General features: G+C 47.7%; 2 protein-coding genes and 1 long non-coding RNA gene across 8 annotated transcripts in view; 2 read left to right on the forward strand and 1 right to left on the reverse strand.

Moving 5' to 3' along the window:
- cdh4 (cadherin 4, type 1, R-cadherin (retinal)) overlaps nucleotides 1-1626 on the forward strand; it is a 200982-nt gene extending 199356 nt beyond the window's left edge. For all 3 annotated transcript variants that reach the window (XM_056605501.1, XM_056605502.1, XM_056605503.1), the window contains 2 exons: nucleotides 455-619; nucleotides 1398-1626. In XM_056605501.1, the coding sequence (XP_056461476.1) occupies nucleotides 455-619; nucleotides 1398-1604 (372 nt within the window). In that variant the 3' untranslated portion in view covers nucleotides 1605-1626. The remainder of the gene's footprint in view (nucleotides 1-454; nucleotides 620-1397) is intronic.
- A 7476-nt stretch (nucleotides 1627-9102) lies between these two features.
- LOC130401758 (transcription initiation factor TFIID subunit 4-like) lies at nucleotides 9103-20532 on the reverse strand. Of its 3 annotated transcripts, XM_056605701.1 has the most exons (15): nucleotides 18604-20532; nucleotides 18087-18214; nucleotides 17448-17555; nucleotides 15878-15967; nucleotides 15572-15694; nucleotides 15284-15373; nucleotides 14626-14844; nucleotides 14106-14241; nucleotides 13919-14024; nucleotides 13250-13419; nucleotides 12325-12455; nucleotides 12011-12136; nucleotides 11590-11646; nucleotides 11366-11488; nucleotides 9103-10921 (listed from the first exon to the last, which is right to left on the reverse strand). In XM_056605701.1, exons 1-15 carry the CDS (start codon nucleotides 19250-19252, stop codon nucleotides 10763-10765), a joined length of 2415 nt encoding a protein of 804 aa, XP_056461676.1. In that variant the 5' UTR covers nucleotides 19253-20532; the 3' UTR covers nucleotides 9103-10762. The 3 variants fall into 3 exon arrangements, with proteins under 3 accessions (XP_056461676.1, XP_056461675.1, XP_056461677.1); XM_056605700.1 differs by having other exon boundaries at nucleotides 13919-14241; XM_056605702.1 differs by lacking the exon at nucleotides 15284-15373 and having other exon boundaries at nucleotides 13919-14241.
- LOC130401762 (uncharacterized) lies at nucleotides 10795-14682 on the forward strand. 2 transcript variants are annotated; one of them, XR_008903879.1, is made up of 4 exons: nucleotides 10795-10924; nucleotides 11097-11158; nucleotides 11352-12497; nucleotides 13260-14682. It is a non-coding gene; the product is annotated as an uncharacterized LOC130401762 (long non-coding RNA). The 2 variants fall into 2 exon arrangements; XR_008903878.1 differs by having other exon boundaries at nucleotides 11097-12497.
- Nucleotides 20533-20552: the final 20 nt, after the last annotated feature.

The following is a 20552-nucleotide window of genomic DNA, read 5'->3' on the forward strand; positions in this document are numbered from 1 at the left end:
GTTTCCCATGACCTGAACTTGCTCAACCAAATGATGTACAATACAAGAATTCAATATATTACCTTAGGAAATAAGGTAATGAGGTGGCTGATGATGAATATGTTGGGCAGGAGAATGAAGAAGATGAAGATGATAATGATACTGTTGTTGTAAACACATTTCAGGATATGCTTGTGTTTTTCCCCTCTTTAAGCATTTCGTATCGTTGTGCATGAAAAGCGTAATATAAATAAAGTTGGTTTGATTACCAACAAAGACAATAACGACCATGCTGTTGATTATCATGACAACGTCGACGTTGGTGATGAAGGATGATGTTAACAATGAGGGACAACGATGAAAGGCAAACCGACGAATATAACAATGATCGTGACGGCAGCGACTGCCAGCCATCAGACAAAGAACCAAAACAATCTGAGACCCCCCCCCCCCGCCCTCCCCCTCCTCTCTGCAGGACTATGACCTGAGCCAGCTGCAGCAGCCCGAGTCTCTGGATCACATCATCAATAAGCCGGCGGGGGTGCGCCGGGTGGACGAGAGGCCCGTGATCGCAGAGTCCCAGTACCCCGTCCGGCCCAGCCTGCCTCACCCCGGGGACATCGGAGACTTCATCATCGACGTACGTAGGCTCCCCGCCCAGTGGAGGGAGACCGGCCCATCAGGAACACCCGGAGGGAGTGTGGGCTTGTGTTTTCTATTACCGCTGTAGCTAGTGTTTCCCGCTAAAACCAAAAGTGTCACAACACATCAGCCTCCACACAACAACGCGGACCATTAGCCGGGCGTCCACCGCATCGCTCGATCCTGGCCGCGTAATCTCATACAACAGCAGTTAAGGCGATACACCATATGGTTTCTTTCGGAGGTTCTCTTATCCAAAGGGACTTGCAGTGACAGGGCATTAAGGAGCAGATCAGGGGGAGAGACGTAAAGGTAGGCTGGGGGACATCAGGGGGAGCAGGAACCTTCTGGCTGGGAGTCAACGCCCCCGCCGCTAGCTAGGCCATCCGGTGGTAATTACATTTTCTGTCTCTTGTCTCCTCCGTCTCTCTCTCCCCCTTCTCACTCTCTCTCTCTCAACAACCCTATCTCTCCCGCTATCCCTTTTGGATCCACTCGCGTCGGCCCTTCCCTCTCTTTGCTCTCTCTTCCTCCCTGCCATCCCGTCCTCCCTTGACTCCCTCTCTATCCTCTCACGTCCTCTCTTACCTCTCTCCTCCCTTTCCCTCCCATCCTCCCTTCCCCCATCCCTCTTTCCCCCCTCTTCCTCCCTTCCCTCTCTCCTCCGTCCCGCCCCGTCCCTCTCTCTCCTCCCTCCTCCCCCATCCCTCCCTCCTCCCTCTCCTCACTCTTCCTCCCTCCCTTCACTCTCTCTCTCCCCCCCCCCCCGGCTGCAGGGTCTGCGGGCGGCGGACAACGACCCCACGGCGCCGCCCTACGACTCCCTGCTGGTGTTCGACTACGAGGGCAGCGGCTCCACCGCCGGCTCCGTCAGCTCCCTCAACTCCTCCAGCTCCGGGGACCAGGACTACGACTACCTCAACGACTGGGGCCCGCGCTTCAAGAAGCTGGCCGACCTCTACGGCGGAGGGGAGGAGAACTGAGGTAGAGGAGGAGGAGGGGGAGGAGGAGGAGGAGGAGGGGACGTGGGGGCCATCGGGGGCCGGGGTGCGGAGGTGGTGGGGACGGTGGTGGTGGCGGTGGTGGTGGTGGTGGTGGTGGTGGTGGTGGTGGTGGAGGTTTGGGAGTGGCAGAGTGTGTACTTCGTTAGAAAGCACCCCCTTGAACCCCACAGGCAGCGTGGGAGGTAAGGCAGCCCCCCCCCCCCCCCCCCCCCCCCGTCCTCCCCTCCTCCCGTCCTCCTTCCCCCAAGACCCCCGGCATGGACTCCATGGTGGACCTGTGACTACTACTGGACGCTGTACACATGCTGGGTCGGGTTCCACGCAGCAACTGAACCCTGGACCGTGAGCCACTCGACTGTATTACGGCTTCTTTTTTTTTACAGTGGAGAGGGGATGTATTGTGTGAGTTGTTATTTTTCTTACATTCTTTTCATTGCCGTGCCGTCCGCGAGTTCTCTGAAGAGGGTAGAGAAACGCTCAAGTCTAGTGATTGTGTGAATAGTTTTCTGAAACAAATCATTTACTATTTTATCTTTTTTTTGCTTTTGTCTTAACACTGAAGACTTGTCTCAGCACCGGGAGGAACGAGAAACAGGCTCTCACTCAGTCTCCACTCGGTCCACTCAAACCCTTTTTCCTTAGAACAGAAGCACTGTTGTTTTATAAAGTGCCTTTTGTGGTGTGTTTTTGTATCAGACTCTGCTATCTCAGGGTCGGTTGCCTTCGTTGCAGTCTCTTGCAGCACGCTCCCTCCCCACCCCTCACCACCCCGCCCCCCCTCACCCCCCCCCCCCCCCCTACTCAGCCCTGTCCGGGACCCTCCTCTGCCCTTTGCAGCAGCCGATGAACAACCCCAGCAGCTAAGACGCGAAGGTCTCATCAAGGGCAAGCTGGAGGTGGACACGGTGGTGCTGTCGGTTGTGGTGATGATAGCAGCGATGAATTCAGCTCCCAGACCAAAAGATAAAAAATTAAAAAAAGGGTAAAACAGGAGCCTTGAGATACTGCTTGAAACGATCCATTGGACCTTTCGCTCATAAAGAGCCGAGACTCCCTTTGCGTTGGCACCAACGCAAACGGGAAAAACCGTGTGGGCGAAACATGCCATCATGTGGATGGGGGAGGTGGGTTCCCAGCCAAGAGGGAGAACGGAGTGCGTCTGCCCTCGCTTCGTGGACTCAATACGTTAGTGAGCCGTTATGTTGAGATGCTTGCCTGGCCGTATATGGTTTTGTGTTGCTTTCTCCACAGTGTAAAGCTTATATAGGCATGAACAGAGTAGTGAGATGATGTAGGACTACAAGGGACTTGGGAACGACCTCCGAAACGCAGGCATTCGGAGTAGTTTTTTTTTGATGGATTTCTCTTGCCTTGAACATTCCCATTTTTTATAGATTGAAAAAAAAATAAAGAATTAAAAGGTGCATGTATTCTTTTTTCCTTTTTTCGTTTAGTTTTTTTTCCCCAAAATGTTTTACTTGATGCACTTATTACTATGTGGTGAGAATGTTGAATTAGTAAGCGGAAACTATATGAATATACTCTGTATAAAGACACTGAGAAAAAGAACTACTACTGTAAAATACCTATTTTTGAAGTATTAATTCCATTAAACGTTGCTGCTCTCTTCTCTTCACAACAGGCTAAAAAGTCGTTAGTACCTGTTTGGCCCTTTCATTTTTAAAATGTCGGTTTTCCGTTTATTTTCTTTATCGTTTTCAGTGTTTCCATTTTGTTGAAGAAGTTTGCCGTTGCCTTTTATCTTTTATTTATTTTCTTTTTTAATTTTGCAAAATTATTTTCTAGGAATTTGAAGTGTAGTTTTGTTGTACTTTATTCTTTGTGTATAAAACGCAGCCTCACCTCTCTAACCGCGTTGTCTTCAACAAGCGCGCCTCCTTGGTTTGCGCGGGGGACAGGATGTTGAAGGGTATAATAGCCATGCCTGCTGATAGTTGTTCTATTACTAAGTGTATCAATATTCTTTTCCTCATTCATCTAAATACTGGAAATGTGCTTTAAAAAAAATAAAAACGAGAATTGTTTTGAAATTTGAAAATGGACCACGTCATCCTGCTGCATTCTGATTCACGTTCTTGGTGATGTATTTTTTTTGTTAATTATTTTTGAAGTGGGATTACTTCAAAAATTGTTGTTACTTCAATGTGGCCCAATATATGAGGAATAATCTAATGTTTGCTGTCTTCAAGGTGAGGGCTCCTGGTGTGCATGCAGGGATGGATGCCAGTGGATTTGTTGTTCCCATAAACTCAGGGGCCACAAATAAAACCCGTAAGCTACCGTCAAGAAAATGAATCCGGATTGTAATCAATCCTAACACTTTCACTTTAAAAACTAAATAAGTCCTTTCAAATTCTTTTTTTTTTTTCTCACTGTTACACACTATATGGTTAATTTGTGTGTGTGATGTCCTGTAAACACACACAGACACAGTTGTTATTATAGTTCACGGTGTGTATTTGCAACAATCTGTGTGTGTGTTTGTGTGCTTGTTCCTGTTTGTGTGAGCACTGCCCACGTGTCCGTCCATGTCGTCCTGTGTGTGTGCACGTGTTCGTACAGGGACTGGAACACGGGGCCCTCAGATTCCTCCCAGACCTCCACGTCGCCTCGCGTTCCTTCTGCGTCAGCGCGGCCGGCCAGAGGTGCAGCGCTGGAGGTCAGGGAGGATTTCTGTGTCGGTTCCTTTGATATCAATTAGTCGGCGACGGTGCCCATCTAAAAAGGGCCCTGTGGGGATTTAGCGGGGTTTAATCCCCCCCCGTCCGCGTGTCTATCAATTAGCCACACCATTAATCCCTGCAGCGTAATCCCATTACACACAGCTCCTTTAATGAGACATCCAGAGAGAGGGAGAGAAGGAGGAGCAGGAGCTGGCGCTGGTGGAGGATGAGGAGGAAGGGATGCAGGTATATCGGCCATGAGGGGCTGTGTGTGTGTGTGTGTGTGTGTGTGTGTGTGTGTGTGTGTGTGTGTGTGTGTGTGTGTGTGTGTGTGTGTGTGTGTGTGTGTGTGTGTGTGTGTGTGTGTGTGTGTGTGTGTGTGTGTGTGTGTGTGTGTGTCGGGGGCGGGGGGGGTCGATTGGAGGAAGGAAGGAGGCCAGAGGAATATTTCAACTCAGCAGAGAAAGGCAATGCATAACATTTAGATAGTAAGGGCTAGAATAAAGTAGAGTAAATAAGGAGGGAGGGAGATGAAGTGATGCGTCAGGGTGTAGTGCACACCCGGGCGGAGGGAGAGAGGAAGTGGGAGAGAGCTGGAAAGGGAGAGATAGCAAGAGAGAGAGAGGGAGAGATTGTGGAGGGGGGGGGGGCAATCCACTGCGCGTACTGGGCTGGCTAATGAGAGGAGCAGCGAGCGCTAATCTCTACAGGGACACCCCCGGTAATGAGAATGCCCAATACTGTAAGCTGACCTTCAGTATAATAATGAAGGCCTCCTCGGCACGGGGGGGAAGAAAAAGATAAAATCATGAAGCCGCGTTATTAAGGAGTGTGGTGCCCGGCGCGGCAGAGTTATAATGAAGGCGGTAAAGAGCCCGGTCGCAGCCGGCCGGGATGACCCGATTAGGTCCAGGGAACGGCCTTTGATGGGCTCAGTCGAGAAGAAAATGGCCTCCCTGTGGCAGAGAGAGAGAGACAGGGGCAAGAGAGAGAGAGGGAGAGGGGGGGGGGAGAGAGGGATGAGAAGGAATTGGAGTTGGCCACTTTATAAACAGTGTGCGTGAGACCCCGGCAGCAGAGCTTTGCTACTGGGGCCGCAGCCAATGCCCGGGCGGTGTACTCTAAATAAAGCACTTCTGGCATCCGCCGTGTCAGGTGGGAAACATCCAATCTCTGCGTTACTCAGGCCGCCGTATTACTGCCCTGTTGCCTGTCCGCGCGTAATCATCTGTTGGCAATTACTGGTTGAATTGGCCTTTCCGCTACTCATGCAAGTAGGGTCTGCCCAGGAACAAATACAGCGCTTTAGTGAACACCTCCAGAGCTGAAGCTGCACTACTAAGTGAACCCATTATTCCATCTCGATTTCGAAAACTATGAGATTTGTTATAGCTGTGTCTTGTGCTGAGAACTCTTGGGAGGTGTAGTCCCTGTGGCTATGACCCGCGCCAACTTTGTGATACTTACGCTGTACCGTTGTTGTGTATGAGGATAATCATGAGCGATGTCCCGTGGCGTGACCGGGAAGCAAAAAACTATTTTGGTCGCAAACATCCGCACCCTGTGCCCGGACGGAGCCCCACACACACCCTGCTGCCGGCGGGCCTTGCGTCTCACTTGGAAGCATACACTTAAAGCCCTTCGACATCGTTAAAATAATGCCACCTGTGCACGGAGTGGAACATTCACAAACATGATGGTGGAGACTGGCAAAGACATAGCACTATACTGTTTTCTGTAAATGACGGTCTTATTTCAGACATAAAATGGCAAAGATCACTATGTTGAAGATTGAGAAGGCACGTTACCAAGTTTAAAACCCCAAAAAGCTTTTGGGCTCGCTGCCCCTATAAGCTGAATTCACAGTTCTGCGTAGCTTATGTTAGGGCCTTTTTTCCTAACATCCCCTTAACGTGTACTTAATGGGGCGGTTTCCAGGGCCAAAGTACCGCCGAGAAAACCCAGAAACTGAATTGTGCGACCGAGGCACTGCAGGGGAGGCACTAGATGAATTTTATTCTCCGGTCCAGCTGTCGAAAACTGATCAAAACCTACCCCCGTTCCCCGCACGACCAATCAGCGATTACTCGAGCTCCACCTCTACAGGAAGTATATAAAGTATTGATTTGATGTTTGGAGACACCCAGGGTCAATAGTAAGAGAACCCTGTCTAACTAGGGAACCCCTTAGTTTCCTATCGACCCTACCCAACTGTATTCATGTCGTACAAGCCGCTGGCTGCTGTTCAATCCATCTCTTTATCAGGGCTATCTACTTTGTGGGCTTACCGACACGTTGCCTCCTCAGTCCAGCCCGCAGGCGACGTTATAGTTCGATCATTGCTCTGATCAAGGAGCTGTAATCCCCTCCGGCGGATAGGGGAACGTGGCAGGGTGGGAAACACTCCTCACAGCCAAACCCCACTCAGGTTCCCTTTCCGATGTAACCATACACGCGCCAAATCTCAATTCCACCACTGCAGCGTCTCCTCAGGAAGGAAATCCGGCGATCGACATGAATAATTGATCTATGGATGGAGGTGGGGGTAATTAGTATAAATAAATCATTTGCGTACAGCACACGGCTCGGACCGGTGTTCATAGTGCTGCATGTGTAACGATGTGATTCCTTGTGATGCGTGGACGCCGGCTGTATACGAACCACCAGCATTCATTCCTTCCCGATGCCTCGATGCTTTGCATTTGCATATCATGGTATTTCATGGTGTTTGTCTATCAAAGAGAATCATAAAACTCGCCTCATGCATTATTTATTTGTTTTGTTGCTGAACCATATTCAAGATAATGGTTCTTTGAGGCGAGGAAAAGGGAATTATAGATTTAAAAGTGTGCAATAAAATAAATATGTCCCCGGTCAAGTCCAATTTTGAGTTTCTGTCAATTTTGATGTGTCTGTCTCTCACATTCACACAAAAACACTCCCATATACTGTGTATGTATAGGCCTGTGTGTGTGTGTGTGTGTGTGTGTGTGTGTGTGTGTGTGTGTGTGTGTGTGTGTGTGTGTGTGTGTGTAGAGGCGTTTGCACGCTCATTTCCGCCGCTGGTTTCACCTCACGTTCGGGATGTGACTTTGTAAATTGCAGTTTGTGTTTTCCTGGGGTCTGGCCGGCTGGTAACGAGCTTTCCTCCCCGTTTGGGCCGACCTGCCCCCCCTGCGCTGTCACTCTGCATCCGCTTCCCCCCTGTCCCCAGGCCTGAATCAGCTCCATTAAAAAGGCCAACAGGCTATTAACCCCAGCGTCAATACTGCTCCGGGTTCAGTCGCGCCGGTGAACTCGCGCTAGTGCCGCTTATAGCTAACCGTCTTATTATAGCACCCGCAGGTCCGACACACATTGGCCCGCCCGCCCCATGACCGAGGAGACCTGCTCCAGTCAGCATTAAGAAGGGGCCGGGCGGGAGAGCGCCAATGGAGGCGTGTCTCTCTTTAGGAGGTGCAAAACAAATGGATTGTTGCTGCTGCCTGTTCATTTATTTTCTTTTTTTTATCCTTCCAGTGCGCTGGGCGATTATCCGGGGGGGTTACTGGAAATGGATACTGTTTTATTGAGGATAAAAGCGGTCATAGGCCACTAAATTTGTGCATCCTAATGGGTGATAAAGCGCACTGAGTGAATCAAAGTGTGCTATATATCAGTTCATTTGAATTCAGCTCTTATGTTGCAGCAAGGAGAGTTTTATTCATAAGCTCGGCGCTTCATCAACAATATGCAAGGAGGCATGGCGGAAGATCAAATGAAAGGACTGACTTTTAAATGTTTGTCCCCCAGCGTGATTCTGGATAGGATTAAATCCAAGTTCAACAGAATTCACTATTTTACTTATCTTGAATCGGCCTATGCCGAATAATTAGAGAGACCCTTCTGAGAGGGCTAAATAGGAAGGAAATTACAACTTTTACATATTCATCACAAAGGGGCCATGTGGTTTTGTTAATCAAATCCCAATTTAGAAAAATCAAGCAAATGCAAACCAACACCGATCCCCCCCTCCCCCCCACCCGGCCCCGGGGGGGGGGGGGAGGGGGGATCGGTTGGGGGGGCATCAGTACCTCTTACAGGGCCCAGAATTCGGTGCTACGGCCCTGTGTGTGTGTGTGTGTGTGTGTGTGTGTGTGTGTGTGTGTGTGTGTGTGTGTGTGTGTGTGTGTGTGTGTGTGTGTGTGTGTGTGCGTGTGCGGGTTGAGTGCATGCATGCATCTGTGTGCGTGGCATGCATGCATGTATGCATGCACGCACACGTACACTTTGGTTATCAAGTAATTCCCTAGACAGGGGAACAAAAAAGCAGTAGATAAAGAAACTAACAGTTGTCTCGGAGCGGCCTGTTGTTGTTTTTTCACTGTTTGGCAGGCCGAATGTTTACCCCCAGCCTCAGGTGCGCCACGTCACGTGTCACTATGGCAACCGCACCATCCTCTGCTTTTCAAATTGTGGCTTGTGTAGCCTTACCTTTAAACGAGCCCCGATGTTGAGGAGCAGGATCAGGATGGATCACCAGGGGAAATATTGAACCCGACCCAAAACTGAGTCGATGGCTTCCCTCATTTACCGTAACCACCTCTATGATCCCGAGTGGCGACTACAGCGTGTATATAGTACCACCCACAGGCTAGATATGGTATGTCAAGGCACAGCTGCTGCTGACCCAAGGACGCTAATCATTTGGTTTCGTTCATGAAGCAGCAGGCAGTTTTGTGGCAGCAGTGGACTATTTGTCGACTCTTCCACTTTAATAAAAACAGAGACGAAACATTGCGACCCAGTGGAAATCTAATTCTGCTTTGTGAGGACAACCAACAGCTGAGCCAGACCGATACATTTACCACATATTGTTCCTTGGTCATTTACCGAAGCAGATAAAAGCTGCTTAAAACCGCTTAACATCAGGCTGCCATCCCAAAGGTGGGATGGCCTAATTAGTCCTCCCCAAAAGTAGTGTGTAGTTGTGCGCGGTGTCTATGTGGGACATGCCAGCTGTTGCCACCGCAGTATACGAGCTGGAATACGAGGTGGAAAGTTGGCCCGACACGACACAGATGTACACAACATTCACAATGCACGCAGGCCATGCCGAAGATGGCAATGGTTATGGTGGCAAGTGTGTATAACGGACAGTATGCTTTTGTGTTGTTTTTTGAGTTGCGTGTGCTGCTTGTTGGGTCGCCTGTTCAGTGTGTTTAAGGACACGACGCCACCGACCGCTCGTCTTGCTGTGAACATGTGATGTATCTGATGGATGTTAGTTTAAACAGGGCTGGCCAACCTACACGAAAAGCTAGAGGGGACCTTTGGGGATTAAACTCTAAACACTGACTATCAAACGTGAGCAGACGAACATTAAAGTGAAGCAGTGCTGCACTCTAGTGGGGGGATGTGGAGAAGCATGCATACCACTGTAAGCTCTTTGGAAAATCAACATTTATTTCAATCTATCAATACATGGGAAATTGAGTTATTTTTTTCCTAATAATGCATACAAATTTTCAAATGATAACATTTTATGTTTTCCTAAAGTTACAGATTGTAAGAAACGTATTAATTAGTAGGCTACTGTTAGGCCTACATATTAAAAGGCTGTCTGTTAAAAGCACAACAAATATTTGCACAGAAATAAATCATGAAGTTTGTGAAATTGATTAAAGACAATAAGAACGCATATTTATGGATTGCTAGAAAAAATATGTTCTATTTCAGGTAGATTAAGTTTTGGTAGAGCAGATTAGAAAAGAGATTTAGTAGAGATCAAAAAATATCATAATGTAAAATTACAAAAACATGGCCCCCTAATACAAATATAAATATGCTACTGTGAGATATTTTTTATTTAAGGGACACAACAGACGTGTCACAAAAGAACCAAAATAATAAATAAATGAACACAAATAATTTAAGATTGAGTTTACTACATATACCCAATACACCAATCAAGGTAGTGGAGATGCAGACAAACATTGCGTCAACAACCACTGTTTCCGTTGACAAGATTAGGGATTGCTGTATGGCTTAATTATTTAGTTAAAAGGCAACTCAGTAGATTACACAGTTTGGAGTTTAGCCAATTAAAAGTTGAATAACAAAAGTAGTGGGTGTTTAATAAAAACCCTAAAATCTCTCTAGATTAATTTCTTTAAAATATTTTTTACATACAAACAATTGTGAAACGTAGTGCACTATCGGCCATTACAGTGTTTATGTGTACAGTAGGTCATTGTACCGTAGAAAAAAGGCTCTGAATAAAAAACTAGGCAAGTTTTCACATGTTGGGGCTCCTCCAACTGCTATGATGGCAATCGGTCCACACACACACACACACACACACACACACACACACACACACACACACACACACACACACACACACACACACACACACACACACACACACACACACACACACACACACACACACACACACCTTGCAGCGGCCGCCTACTTGAGGAAGCCCTTGTAGAGGAACTGAGAGTGTGCGGTGGGCCTCTCTGTCTCCAGGCAGAACAGCAGGTCCTTGAGGTTGATGCGTGTGATGCGCTGCCGCGTTGGTCTGGACCCCGACGACCCCGCACCCAGCGAAGACCCCGATCCAGAGCCCTGGTATGGACATAAGACAGGAGAGCAGGATGATAACAGGGAACGTGCCCATGTGTGAGGGAGAGATTTGCCATTTCACCTTAATGCGATGTGTTTTGCCTTTAACACTTTGAATTTGTACTGAACTTGTTTGTTGCCTGACCCATTTTGTTCACACCTTTATGTTGTGCACCAGGAAACCAATGACCAATCACCCGAAGCAGTGTGTAGAGGATATCAAATCGTCAACGGCTTCAGGTAGGTTTCACAATTCACGGCAACAATAACGTGCATGAGCTTGAGTCACGGCAGGTCAATCTAATTACTTTACATAGTGCGCTGTGCCATGCCCAGCTCAGCTTGTCGTAGAGCCATGCTGTACCATGCACTTAACGCTGTCGGGATTGTTACGCATTGACAGTCAAGGCTCATGAGCTACGTTTGGCTTCAGTTGTTCACCATTACCTCGGCTGCCCCAGCGGAGGCCGACGCGTCCGCAGGCTTCCTGGGCTTCCTGGGGCCGATGGCCGCCAGGGCGGTGAGGTTGGCCTCTTTCTGTCGCATCATGGCCAGCTCCTGCTGCTGCATCTGGAGGACGACATCCCGGCCAAGCAGAGGAAGAGCTTTAAAAACTTGTGGGAAACACAGAGAGCCGCGCGGAGCCGGAGCCGGGCTCGCTCTGGGCCTACCTCCTTGGCCTTCTGTTTGAGGCGCAGCTGCTCAGGGTCCTCCTGGCGGGCTCGAGACTGCAGGCCAGAGAACACAGTCACTGTATGGTTCAGAGTTCACTGGAGGACAGATTACATCTTACAGGCCATTTACACCCCAATCAGGTGACTTCACATTTGAATCCTTTATACTTGAATAACGACAAGGTGTGATTACTTTAAAACTACTTACTACTTTTCAGGTACGATAATATGTGATTAATTCATATCACAGTCAATGCAATCTGTGCATGCAACATTCTTTTAAATAATTTTCCCGTCTGACGTTTGCACGTGTGTGTTGAGTTTCCCCAGAAAAATAGACAATTCTTTTAGATAACTCCCCTGATTTTATAGAAAGTATGCATAGATTCGTGGAATTTGAAGGTGGAGGTGAGGTTACCTTAGCTGCCTTGAGAAGGATCTGTCTCTCCTGCCCCTCCTTTCTCTGTTTCTCCAGCTGGTCAAGCTGCTCAAAGAAGCGTAACTGGGCACGCACGTCACTGCTACCCTCATAGCTGCTCTCCTCCTGAACCACAGAGGACCAATCACACGCCGAACGGGGGAGGTAGTATAGTGAACCATCAAGGGGATGAATGGAGAAAAATCTGATGTATATTTATAACCACATCTTAAATCAATCCAGCCAGCTGAGGTCCTTTTATTGACTGGTCTTTTGACTTAATTTTCCATCGTTTTTTTAAATTAGGAACCAACCTTGAAGCTGAAGTTCTTGTGTTGTGCCACCTGAGTCACCTTTTCCAGAAGGTTCTGGAGACTCTGCTGAGTGGCGTGAGATACAAACGTCACCACGTCAACGCCCAGCTCGCTCACACCAAACTTCTTCCCTGAAACAAAGACAACATGAGTCAAAAATAGAGCAGTTGAAGGTGTACTTTATGATGATCTGAACGTGCCAATTAAAAACTTAGTTGAATTCAGCGTGGAGTTGTACCTCAGCTTTATATGGATTTGTAAACTATTCTGCAATAGTATTTTTTTAATGAAAATAAGGATCAAAATTAAGACTGTAATCTAGGGTAGACAATTTAATTTTAGACTTTTTTGTAATATTTATTGAGATTCTCTCCAACCAATACCGACAGCAATCAATAAATCAAATGCTCTGACAAAACAATAAATAAACCTGGTAAATGTGTCTGTTGCAGGCCTGTAATAAGCCTGTCCAATCGTTTCATTCTGTCCCGACGAAATGATCGGATGGCTCCAAACTCTGTCCTCCTACCTACCCAGCTACCTGCGTGATCCTTGCCCGTTCCCTCATTGTGCATGGCCTCATTGAGTCTCCCATAAGGCTGGGCAGACCTATTGCTCGAGCTAGCGAGCAAGTCACGTGTTTATTTGGGGAGCGGCTTTGGAGGGAGGCCAAAAGTCAGAGGTGGGATTTTATTGGGTTGGATACTTTAAAAATCTAGCTTACTCTAGCTGGTTTCTGCAAAGTTAAGTATAGGATCGTAAAAGTGTGAAGAATGAAATGAGAAGTGATAAAACAAGAAATATTACTTTTACTGTGTGTGTGTGTGTGTGTGTGTGTGTGTGTGTGTGTGTGTGTGTGTGTGTGTGTGTGTGTGTGTGTGTGTGTGTGTGTGTGTGTGTGTGTGTGTGTGTGTGTGTGTCTGACCTATCTCCAGCATCCTCCTCTGCAGCACGGCTGTAGAGAGGAAGGCCTCGTCCTTACAGGAGTGTGTCACTGCCCCCACCAGCTCAGAGTTGGTTGCTAGGATACGTGCACTCTCCTCCGTCAGGTTGACTCCTGCCATGGAGGCCACGTCGTTGATGTCATCCTCGTCCCTGGACACAAACACATGGTCCCTAGGTATAGTATTTACTACAACTACCTCCGGACACAATTGCTTGATCATGGATCTGTAAGCGCTTTACTAATCCACACCGTGTAGACTGACCACTGTATAAATTAAATCCTCTTCTGAATGCTTGGTCTGCCATTCAGTATCTCTTGGGTAGAATATCTCCTTAATGAACAGGAAACCAGGTGGAACTCCGCCCCTTCGGTTTTGGCTTTCCAGCCCAATCTCTCTGAACTGTCTCCCCCAAGAAGTTCGTCTTTAACATAGAATGATTGCTGGATCCCCTTACCCTATCTAGCCTTTAGTCCAGCTAGCCGATCGCACTGCCAGCAATGATCACAACGATGCTCACAGGAGGTTAAGACTTTATAAACAGTTATCGTCTTTGGAAGAGTGCTTACCAAATGATTAACATTTACATTTTTCATTTTTTCTTCTGATCAAACTTCAAAAAAGTAAGGACAAAGTACTTTTGTCCTTACTTGAAAGTCCCCCCAGCCTCTTTCAGATGGTTCTTCTGTGCAAGAGATGCAGCGGCAGGTGGAACAGATTTAAACACAGGCAGGAGGCCTGTCCTTCCGGGAGGACCTACAGGGAAAACAGAGGTATCTGCATCACACCGACACACGGACCAGACACATCTCTGGCAGAGGAGGCAGGTGGACCGACCTGAGGTCAGCTGCCTGAGCTGCTGGGGTCCCACGAGGATCTTTCCAGGGCTCTGGGTCCTGGGCGTCACCATAGGTGCTGTTGCCATGTTAACCGGCGGTCGCATCCCTACCGCCAGCGGCTGAGGTTGGAGAAGCTTTAACAGGTTGAAGAGTAAATATACGATTATATGACAGCTTCTATCAACCAACACACAGTGTTAAAGAACCAACGTTTAAAATTTGGCTGTCGATTCAGTTCAGTCCAAAACAAAATAGGGGGTAGTGTATTACCAGAAAGTTGTGGTGTCCAACGCAGGACATGGCATCAGGCTAACAGTTCACAGTGACAAGTAAAGCTACCTATTTTTCTCAGAGTGAACCATTATGTTAGAGCCAATCTTACATTCCTCAGTGTACCTTTGACGTGATTGACAACAGGTGAGAATACGCCCTCCAGGCCGTGCTACTTCTTCAGATTTGACCGAATTCAGAATACTAATGATGGAGTTTGGGTCGGGGCCCTCCAGAACTACAGATACCGTTTGGTTTACGGGTCCGGGTCTGCTGATGTCCGGCTGGACCTGGGGCCTGGTTACCGCCGTGGTGAGATGGGGGGCGGGGCTCCTCAGGACCACCGTGGCCGGGGAGGAAGGCTGTTTGGCAGGGGGTGGGGTGGAGGCGGTGGGCCGGGGGACGTGACTCTGCTGGGCGAACAGCGCTGCATTGGGGGTGAGCTGCCTTAGAGCTGGGAGGCTTCTCTGGAAGAAAACCGAGGTGGATGAGTGGATGGTACATCACAGTCAAGGTGTTTTATTTTACTTTTTGTGCAGAAAAGTCGCACTGGGTCAGTCTGTAATACTGTAATAATAGATTAATAAGATCTGGCAAGAAGTGCAACAATTAAATATACATAATAAATAGTAGCATATTATAATAGCATATATTATATAAAAAATAAATAATAATAAAACACTATTGACAGTTCAAAACTAATATAAACATGGTAACAACTGTCCAAAGCAGTTATCTAATACAATGAGGAACATAAATATTGAATATCATCAGTGTTTGTGTGCGGACACTTCTGTGGACGGCTCTATAGACCCTTTCCTCATCACCTCAAAGGCCCTAGTAGACACATCTTCAGTCTATTCTAAAAGGGGTACAGCCCACCATTGACTACGGAGCGATGCGTACCTTGAGGAAAGGCACTAGGTAAGGCTGTGGTGAGGAGTTGAGTTCGCTGTACAGTTTGCTGGTGAAGTCCTCTGCCTCCAGCTTGCCCTCCTAGGTTCATCAGAGGCCAAGCAGCGTGGGGGCGTTAGAGGAACACACATGACTAGCAGCCCTCTAGGCAGACGTTCTGAGTGTGTTGAGGCTATAGATCATGTACGTGTTGAACATCGTCTGGTGGAGTTGTCAGTGCGTAAAAGGGTCCTGGGAAAAATTCAAATGTGCCGGCTGTAGACTAGAGAGCTCCCTCACCAGAAGCTCCTTCACCAGTTCTTTGACGTTTTCCGCTGTCTGTGCCGACTGCTTGCCCGTCGACGCCAGCTTGATCAGCGTGGACAGGAAGTTCCTGCATTTTTTCACGTTTTCCATTGTTTCCTTGACGAAGTACAGAATAAGTTAAGAAGAGAGAAAAAAATAAAATGTAACGTAATAGGCTGCTGAGGGCTGCCCGGTGTGGGGCATTGGGTGAAGTTGTACAGTTATAGCAGAACAACAGTTTGGGTTTCTGTAGCGGGCCAGCTCCTACCTGATGTGAGGCCCTGGCTCTGCTCTACTCACATTGCTGATGGGTCCTGAGGTAGGCGGGGCCACGGTGGTCTCAGGGCTCGTGCTGGTTGCTGAGCCAGGTGGCACAGGTCCACCGGAGCTCTAGGTTGAGGGGACACACGGTGAGGAGAGTGTGTTATCTTAGATGTTGGTGTCCCAGTGTTCCTGAGGACAGATAGCTTATTGTGGCAGGGGGAGAACGTACATTGTGGATATGTCGTCAGTAAAATCAGTTAAAACTATTATGGTTGCAAAGATGTAAATGTGGACTACAGGATACACTGACATGTCTTTATTTATGTTATTTCAACATGAATGCTTATATTGGTGTTTATATACTTGATCACATCACATGGACAAAAATCAGATTGAACATTACCATAATATATTCTACATTGTAATCACTTACCCAGCTGCCATTATTGATCACTGGTGTTCCTTTACTGATATGCACATACACATACTGCATCGTGCTGTCCATCTGTAGATCTTGTGATACACGCAATATACAGAGCTAATGCCCTTACACTAACGTACAGATGGCACTATACAGGGTTTCAAAGCCACTTCCCAGAAGGTGACCTTCATTCCATGCTCAGTCCTTGGTTACAAGTCCGATCCCATAACAATGTTCTTGTTTTGACTGTAACGCCCACTGTGTGTATAGCTGTGCAGAACTATTCCTTTCTGGGATCCTACAGGATGACCCGTGCTGAACCAGGTTTAGTGGTCTTTAATCACATATTTGGTCATCTTTAAATCCTTCACAGTTATCCAAGTGTGTGTGTGTGTGTGTGTGTGCGTGCGTGCGTGCGTGCGTGCGTGCGTGCGTGCGTGCGTGCGTGCGTGCGTGCGTGCGTGCGTGCGTGCGTGCGTGCTTGTGTGTGTGTGAGTGTTTTCTTATAAAACAGTGCAAGACAAAATAATGCAAGTTTGGCTTAATGAGCTATGGATTTGAACACAGTATTAATTGACAAACATCTCAACAGCAATCAATGAATCAAATGCTCTGAAAAATATTTATGCATCTGGTTTCTCTGGCTGTCGCAGGCCTGTAAAAGCCTGTCCAATTATTTACTCTAGCATATATTAAATTATAATTGAATATGATGGCCTACCTGTCTGAGTGCCTACCCATTGGCCCAGTGCCCGTGCTTGAAAGCTAAAGCTAGCGAGCTTGTGGGTTTGCAATACGGTTTGCAATGATAACGATGCCCTGCGCTCTCTCGTGGACTAGTCCTTTAGCAGTAGTCTGACAGGGCGTTCTGGGAGAGCGGCCTGAAGGGAAGCGCAGGATTTATTTGGTTGGATACTATCAAAATCGACCTCACTCTGGCTGTTTTTTCTCTAAAGTTGCCAACCCCAGCTTTAAATGTATCACATTTCTACCCAGAAAAATCATAGCCGGTTTCTGATTAACAGATTTAGCCGATGGATGCGTTAGAGATGGTAAACTAGATAAGACTAGCCAGAGATTGAGCAAGAGCGAAGGAACCTGTCGGCACGAAACGGTTATTGCAGAATAGGAGTTCTAAAAACAAGGACAATCATAAAGGATATGAAAGACCTGGAGCAGAAGTACCTGGAGAACAGGGGGTCTGTGGAGAGTAGTGGTTGGGGCCACAGGGGATGCCTGTCGAACCATGCTACCGGGGCCCATAGGCCTGCTGCTCATGGGGATCCCAGGGGCCTGAGGGGTACAGAGCATGTGAGTGTGTGACTCAGTGGGAGGGGACCATAGAGCAGAGCCCTCGAACAATTCACCTCAAATCAGATTCAAATTTTTCTTTTCTATTCCTTACATTTTATTTAATTGAATAAGCATGCATTGTGTCCATTTTAATGTTTTTTTCAGGGAAGCTGATTGAAAACCATTACAAAGTTGGATGACAAGCAAGCTCAAGTGAGCTCAATTCTAATTTGATTGGCCCGGGGGCATGTTGTGTTCTGATTGGTCAGCTGGGAGCCGCTCGCTATCAGAGACCGAAACAGTTCGACAAGGGCCAAGAAAGCAGGAGCGGGTGTGCGTGATGTGAATACGAACGCGAATTTCTGACGTGCCCCCGCGATTAAAGTCCCAGAATGCTCTCATTAAAAAGGACTAAAGTAGAGAGGGAATCTGTTTGATTTTATTTTATCCACTGCCTATGAAGCCCGCCAAGGTAACACTATCATAAGGGAAGGAGGCCCCACCAGGCCACTGGGCCATGGGGCTTCATACCTGAGCAAGGGGCATGGCTGTGGGGGTGGCGGGACGAGGGGCTGCGGCGGCCTGGGCTTGCATCTGAGCCAGGGCCTGTTGATGGATCATCAGCAGCTGCCCACTCTCACTGCGCACCAGCACCATGCCTATAGGAACCCCCAGAGACACCTGACTTTAGAGTTCAGGGCCACGAGAGGGAACAGCTGATGGCATGCGTTATGTCGGTCTGGAATATTACAACTTCGAACTGTAGTTTATTGTTTTGAATATAATTAAGTTTAAGTCAACATTGAAGAGTTGTAGGAGCACAATGTAGAGGTTACCGGTAATAATTACTGATGTTGCCTAGAATTTTGCATTATTGTATTGCTTTGTTATAACGCATTAGAGCGATTTTTAACCGATTAGCATTTCGGGTCCAATTAGGGGACATTCCATCAAATAAATGGCAAGGCACTAAATAAATTAAAAAACGTCAAAGTGACTTCCCAAACCAAGAGAGACAAAGTGAAGGTGCTGTTTTCCATTCACATACCAGGGGGCAGTTGGAAGTTCTGTAGGTTTGGCTGTCCCGCAGGGGTCTGCGGGAGCCTTGGAGCCAACAGCTGTTGCGTCGGCGCTCGCATCCCTCCTGGACTCGGAGCTAAAGCCACCGGACTCACGTGCCTGGGACCAATGACGCTGCCGAGCGGCAGGCCCTGTTGCGGTAACGTCTGAATTATTTGTTTGGGCGGCTCAGCCCTGATGATGTGGGAGCCCACTCCGAGCGACACCGCCGCAGCAGGTAGCTGACCATTGTTCACGAGCGGAGTCTGTGCGCGCACACTTGTATGCGCGCTCGGAGCGATCTGACCCGCCGCGTTGGCTACCAAAGTGGGTCCTGCGGTATTGTTTGGTCCGTTCAAAGTTACATCCATGTTTGTGTCCGACGGTCCCGTGCCTTGCATAGGCGTCCTCATCGCTGTCATCATAGGTCCCCTCTCCTGGCTCGCAGGCTGAGTTGAGGCAGCAACATTCTGTGAGTTGGTGAAATGGGTCTGGATGACACTGTTTGACGAAGTGGCTGTTCTGATCGCGTTCCCCTTTGACAAAACGGATCCACTGGTGATCGCTGTCATCGTGCTAGTATTGCTGGTGCTGTCACTTGTGACGGGGGCAGCGCGTCCTGAAGTATGAGCGTTCATGGTTTGTCTTTCATTAAAAGTGTGAATTGTGAATGGGCTTTGGGGTGGGAATTTTAAGTCACATGGGGGCTTGAGTTGGTCATGCTCCGTGATTGAAGATTTGCGAATGATTCATCCATAACTGACCCATAGCACCCCAGTAAACAAGAGACCACAAGCACTTCAACTTGTTTAGGAATAGATCGGCTACACGCATGAAGGTGATGGGTGGGGGGGACTTTAATACACATTCAACGTCTCTCGGTGCGTTCTGGTGCTTGCTTTCGTGTAGCCTACACTTTGCAAGACAAAAGCAAAACAACAGCGTACCTGCTTTAGCAACGTCTTGACCAAGTGCCAGCTGGACATTAGCTCCTGCTTACCCCTAGTCCCGGTCGGACCTCAACTTTATGCTTAACGGGAGACTTTTATCTAAGCCAGGAATTCCTGTTAGATGACCACGAAAACTTAACTCTAACGATCTCAGAAAATGACAATCGACTACTGTTACACTTTCTTCTGTATTCAAGAAAATCGTATCCAGTGGAGCGGAGCGTACCGCCATCTTCACACTCGTACGAGCTTGTGGAAAAGTGGGGTAGTTACTGTGGATTTGCGCCTGCGCACTGGGAATAAAACGTCACCTCACAGAAGCCAGGAAGAGCGGTGATTGGTTCCCGTCGTGTCTTAAAGGGCGGTACAAATGGCTTCAGCTGTCATTCTAATACATGAAACATACGGATCAACATCGAGCTGGATGTATCGGAAGAGAACAGTTAACACGAAATTATACCTTGCTGATGGTCTTTTTTTGACGCGCATGAAGGCGTTTCCATTGCGCCATTGTGTTGGGAAATGTTTGGCTTCAAAAAACATGTATTTGCACTTGACATATCCAGATAATTGTGACGTTTATCAACCGAGATGCCCTGGGCAAGATGGCTGCATCGTTTGCTCGGAATGACTAGCTGCTAACGTTACGGTATAAATGCTTGTGAGGGCGCTGTAGGGTCAATTATTTCTGTAGAATATTAGGCAGTGTTTCAGTTTATACAATAATACAATAGTTACGCAATTTTGGTTCCAAGTGTCTAAATAAAAACAATGACTTGAAATGTGGATTTCCATATGAGGCTAATAGATATGTGGTCTATGGCTACGCAATATGGGTGCATTTATCGCATTCTAACAATCACATGCGGCAACATAACTCTTGATTGACACTTGACTCATGCTATGGTAAACTGCGACTTCAGTCGCCAATAAACCCATCCAATCATATTTTCCCTTTGGTCCAAATGAACGTGTCAGCTCCTGTCCA

The sequence above is a fragment of the Gadus chalcogrammus genome, chromosome 13 (assembly GCF_026213295.1).
Source record: "Gadus chalcogrammus isolate NIFS_2021 chromosome 13, NIFS_Gcha_1.0, whole genome shotgun sequence".
In the NCBI taxonomy this organism is placed as follows: domain Eukaryota; kingdom Metazoa; phylum Chordata; class Actinopteri; order Gadiformes; family Gadidae; genus Gadus; species Gadus chalcogrammus.

Excerpts from the sequence above, each read along its gene's own strand:
- LOC130401758 (XM_056605700.1), bottom strand. The coding sequence starts at position 19,252 with ATGAACGCTCATACTTCAGGACGCGCTGCCCCCGTCACAAGTGACAGC. Across the intron at positions 17,556-18,086 it reads CAGCCATGCCCCTTGCTCAG|GCCCCTGGGATCCCCATGAG; the intron begins GTATGAAGCCCC and ends TGTACCCCTCAG. Across the intron at positions 12,456-13,249 it reads GAGGAGGATGCTGGAGATAG|GGAAGAAGTTTGGTGTGAGC; the intron begins GTCAGACACACA and ends TCTTTGTTTCAG.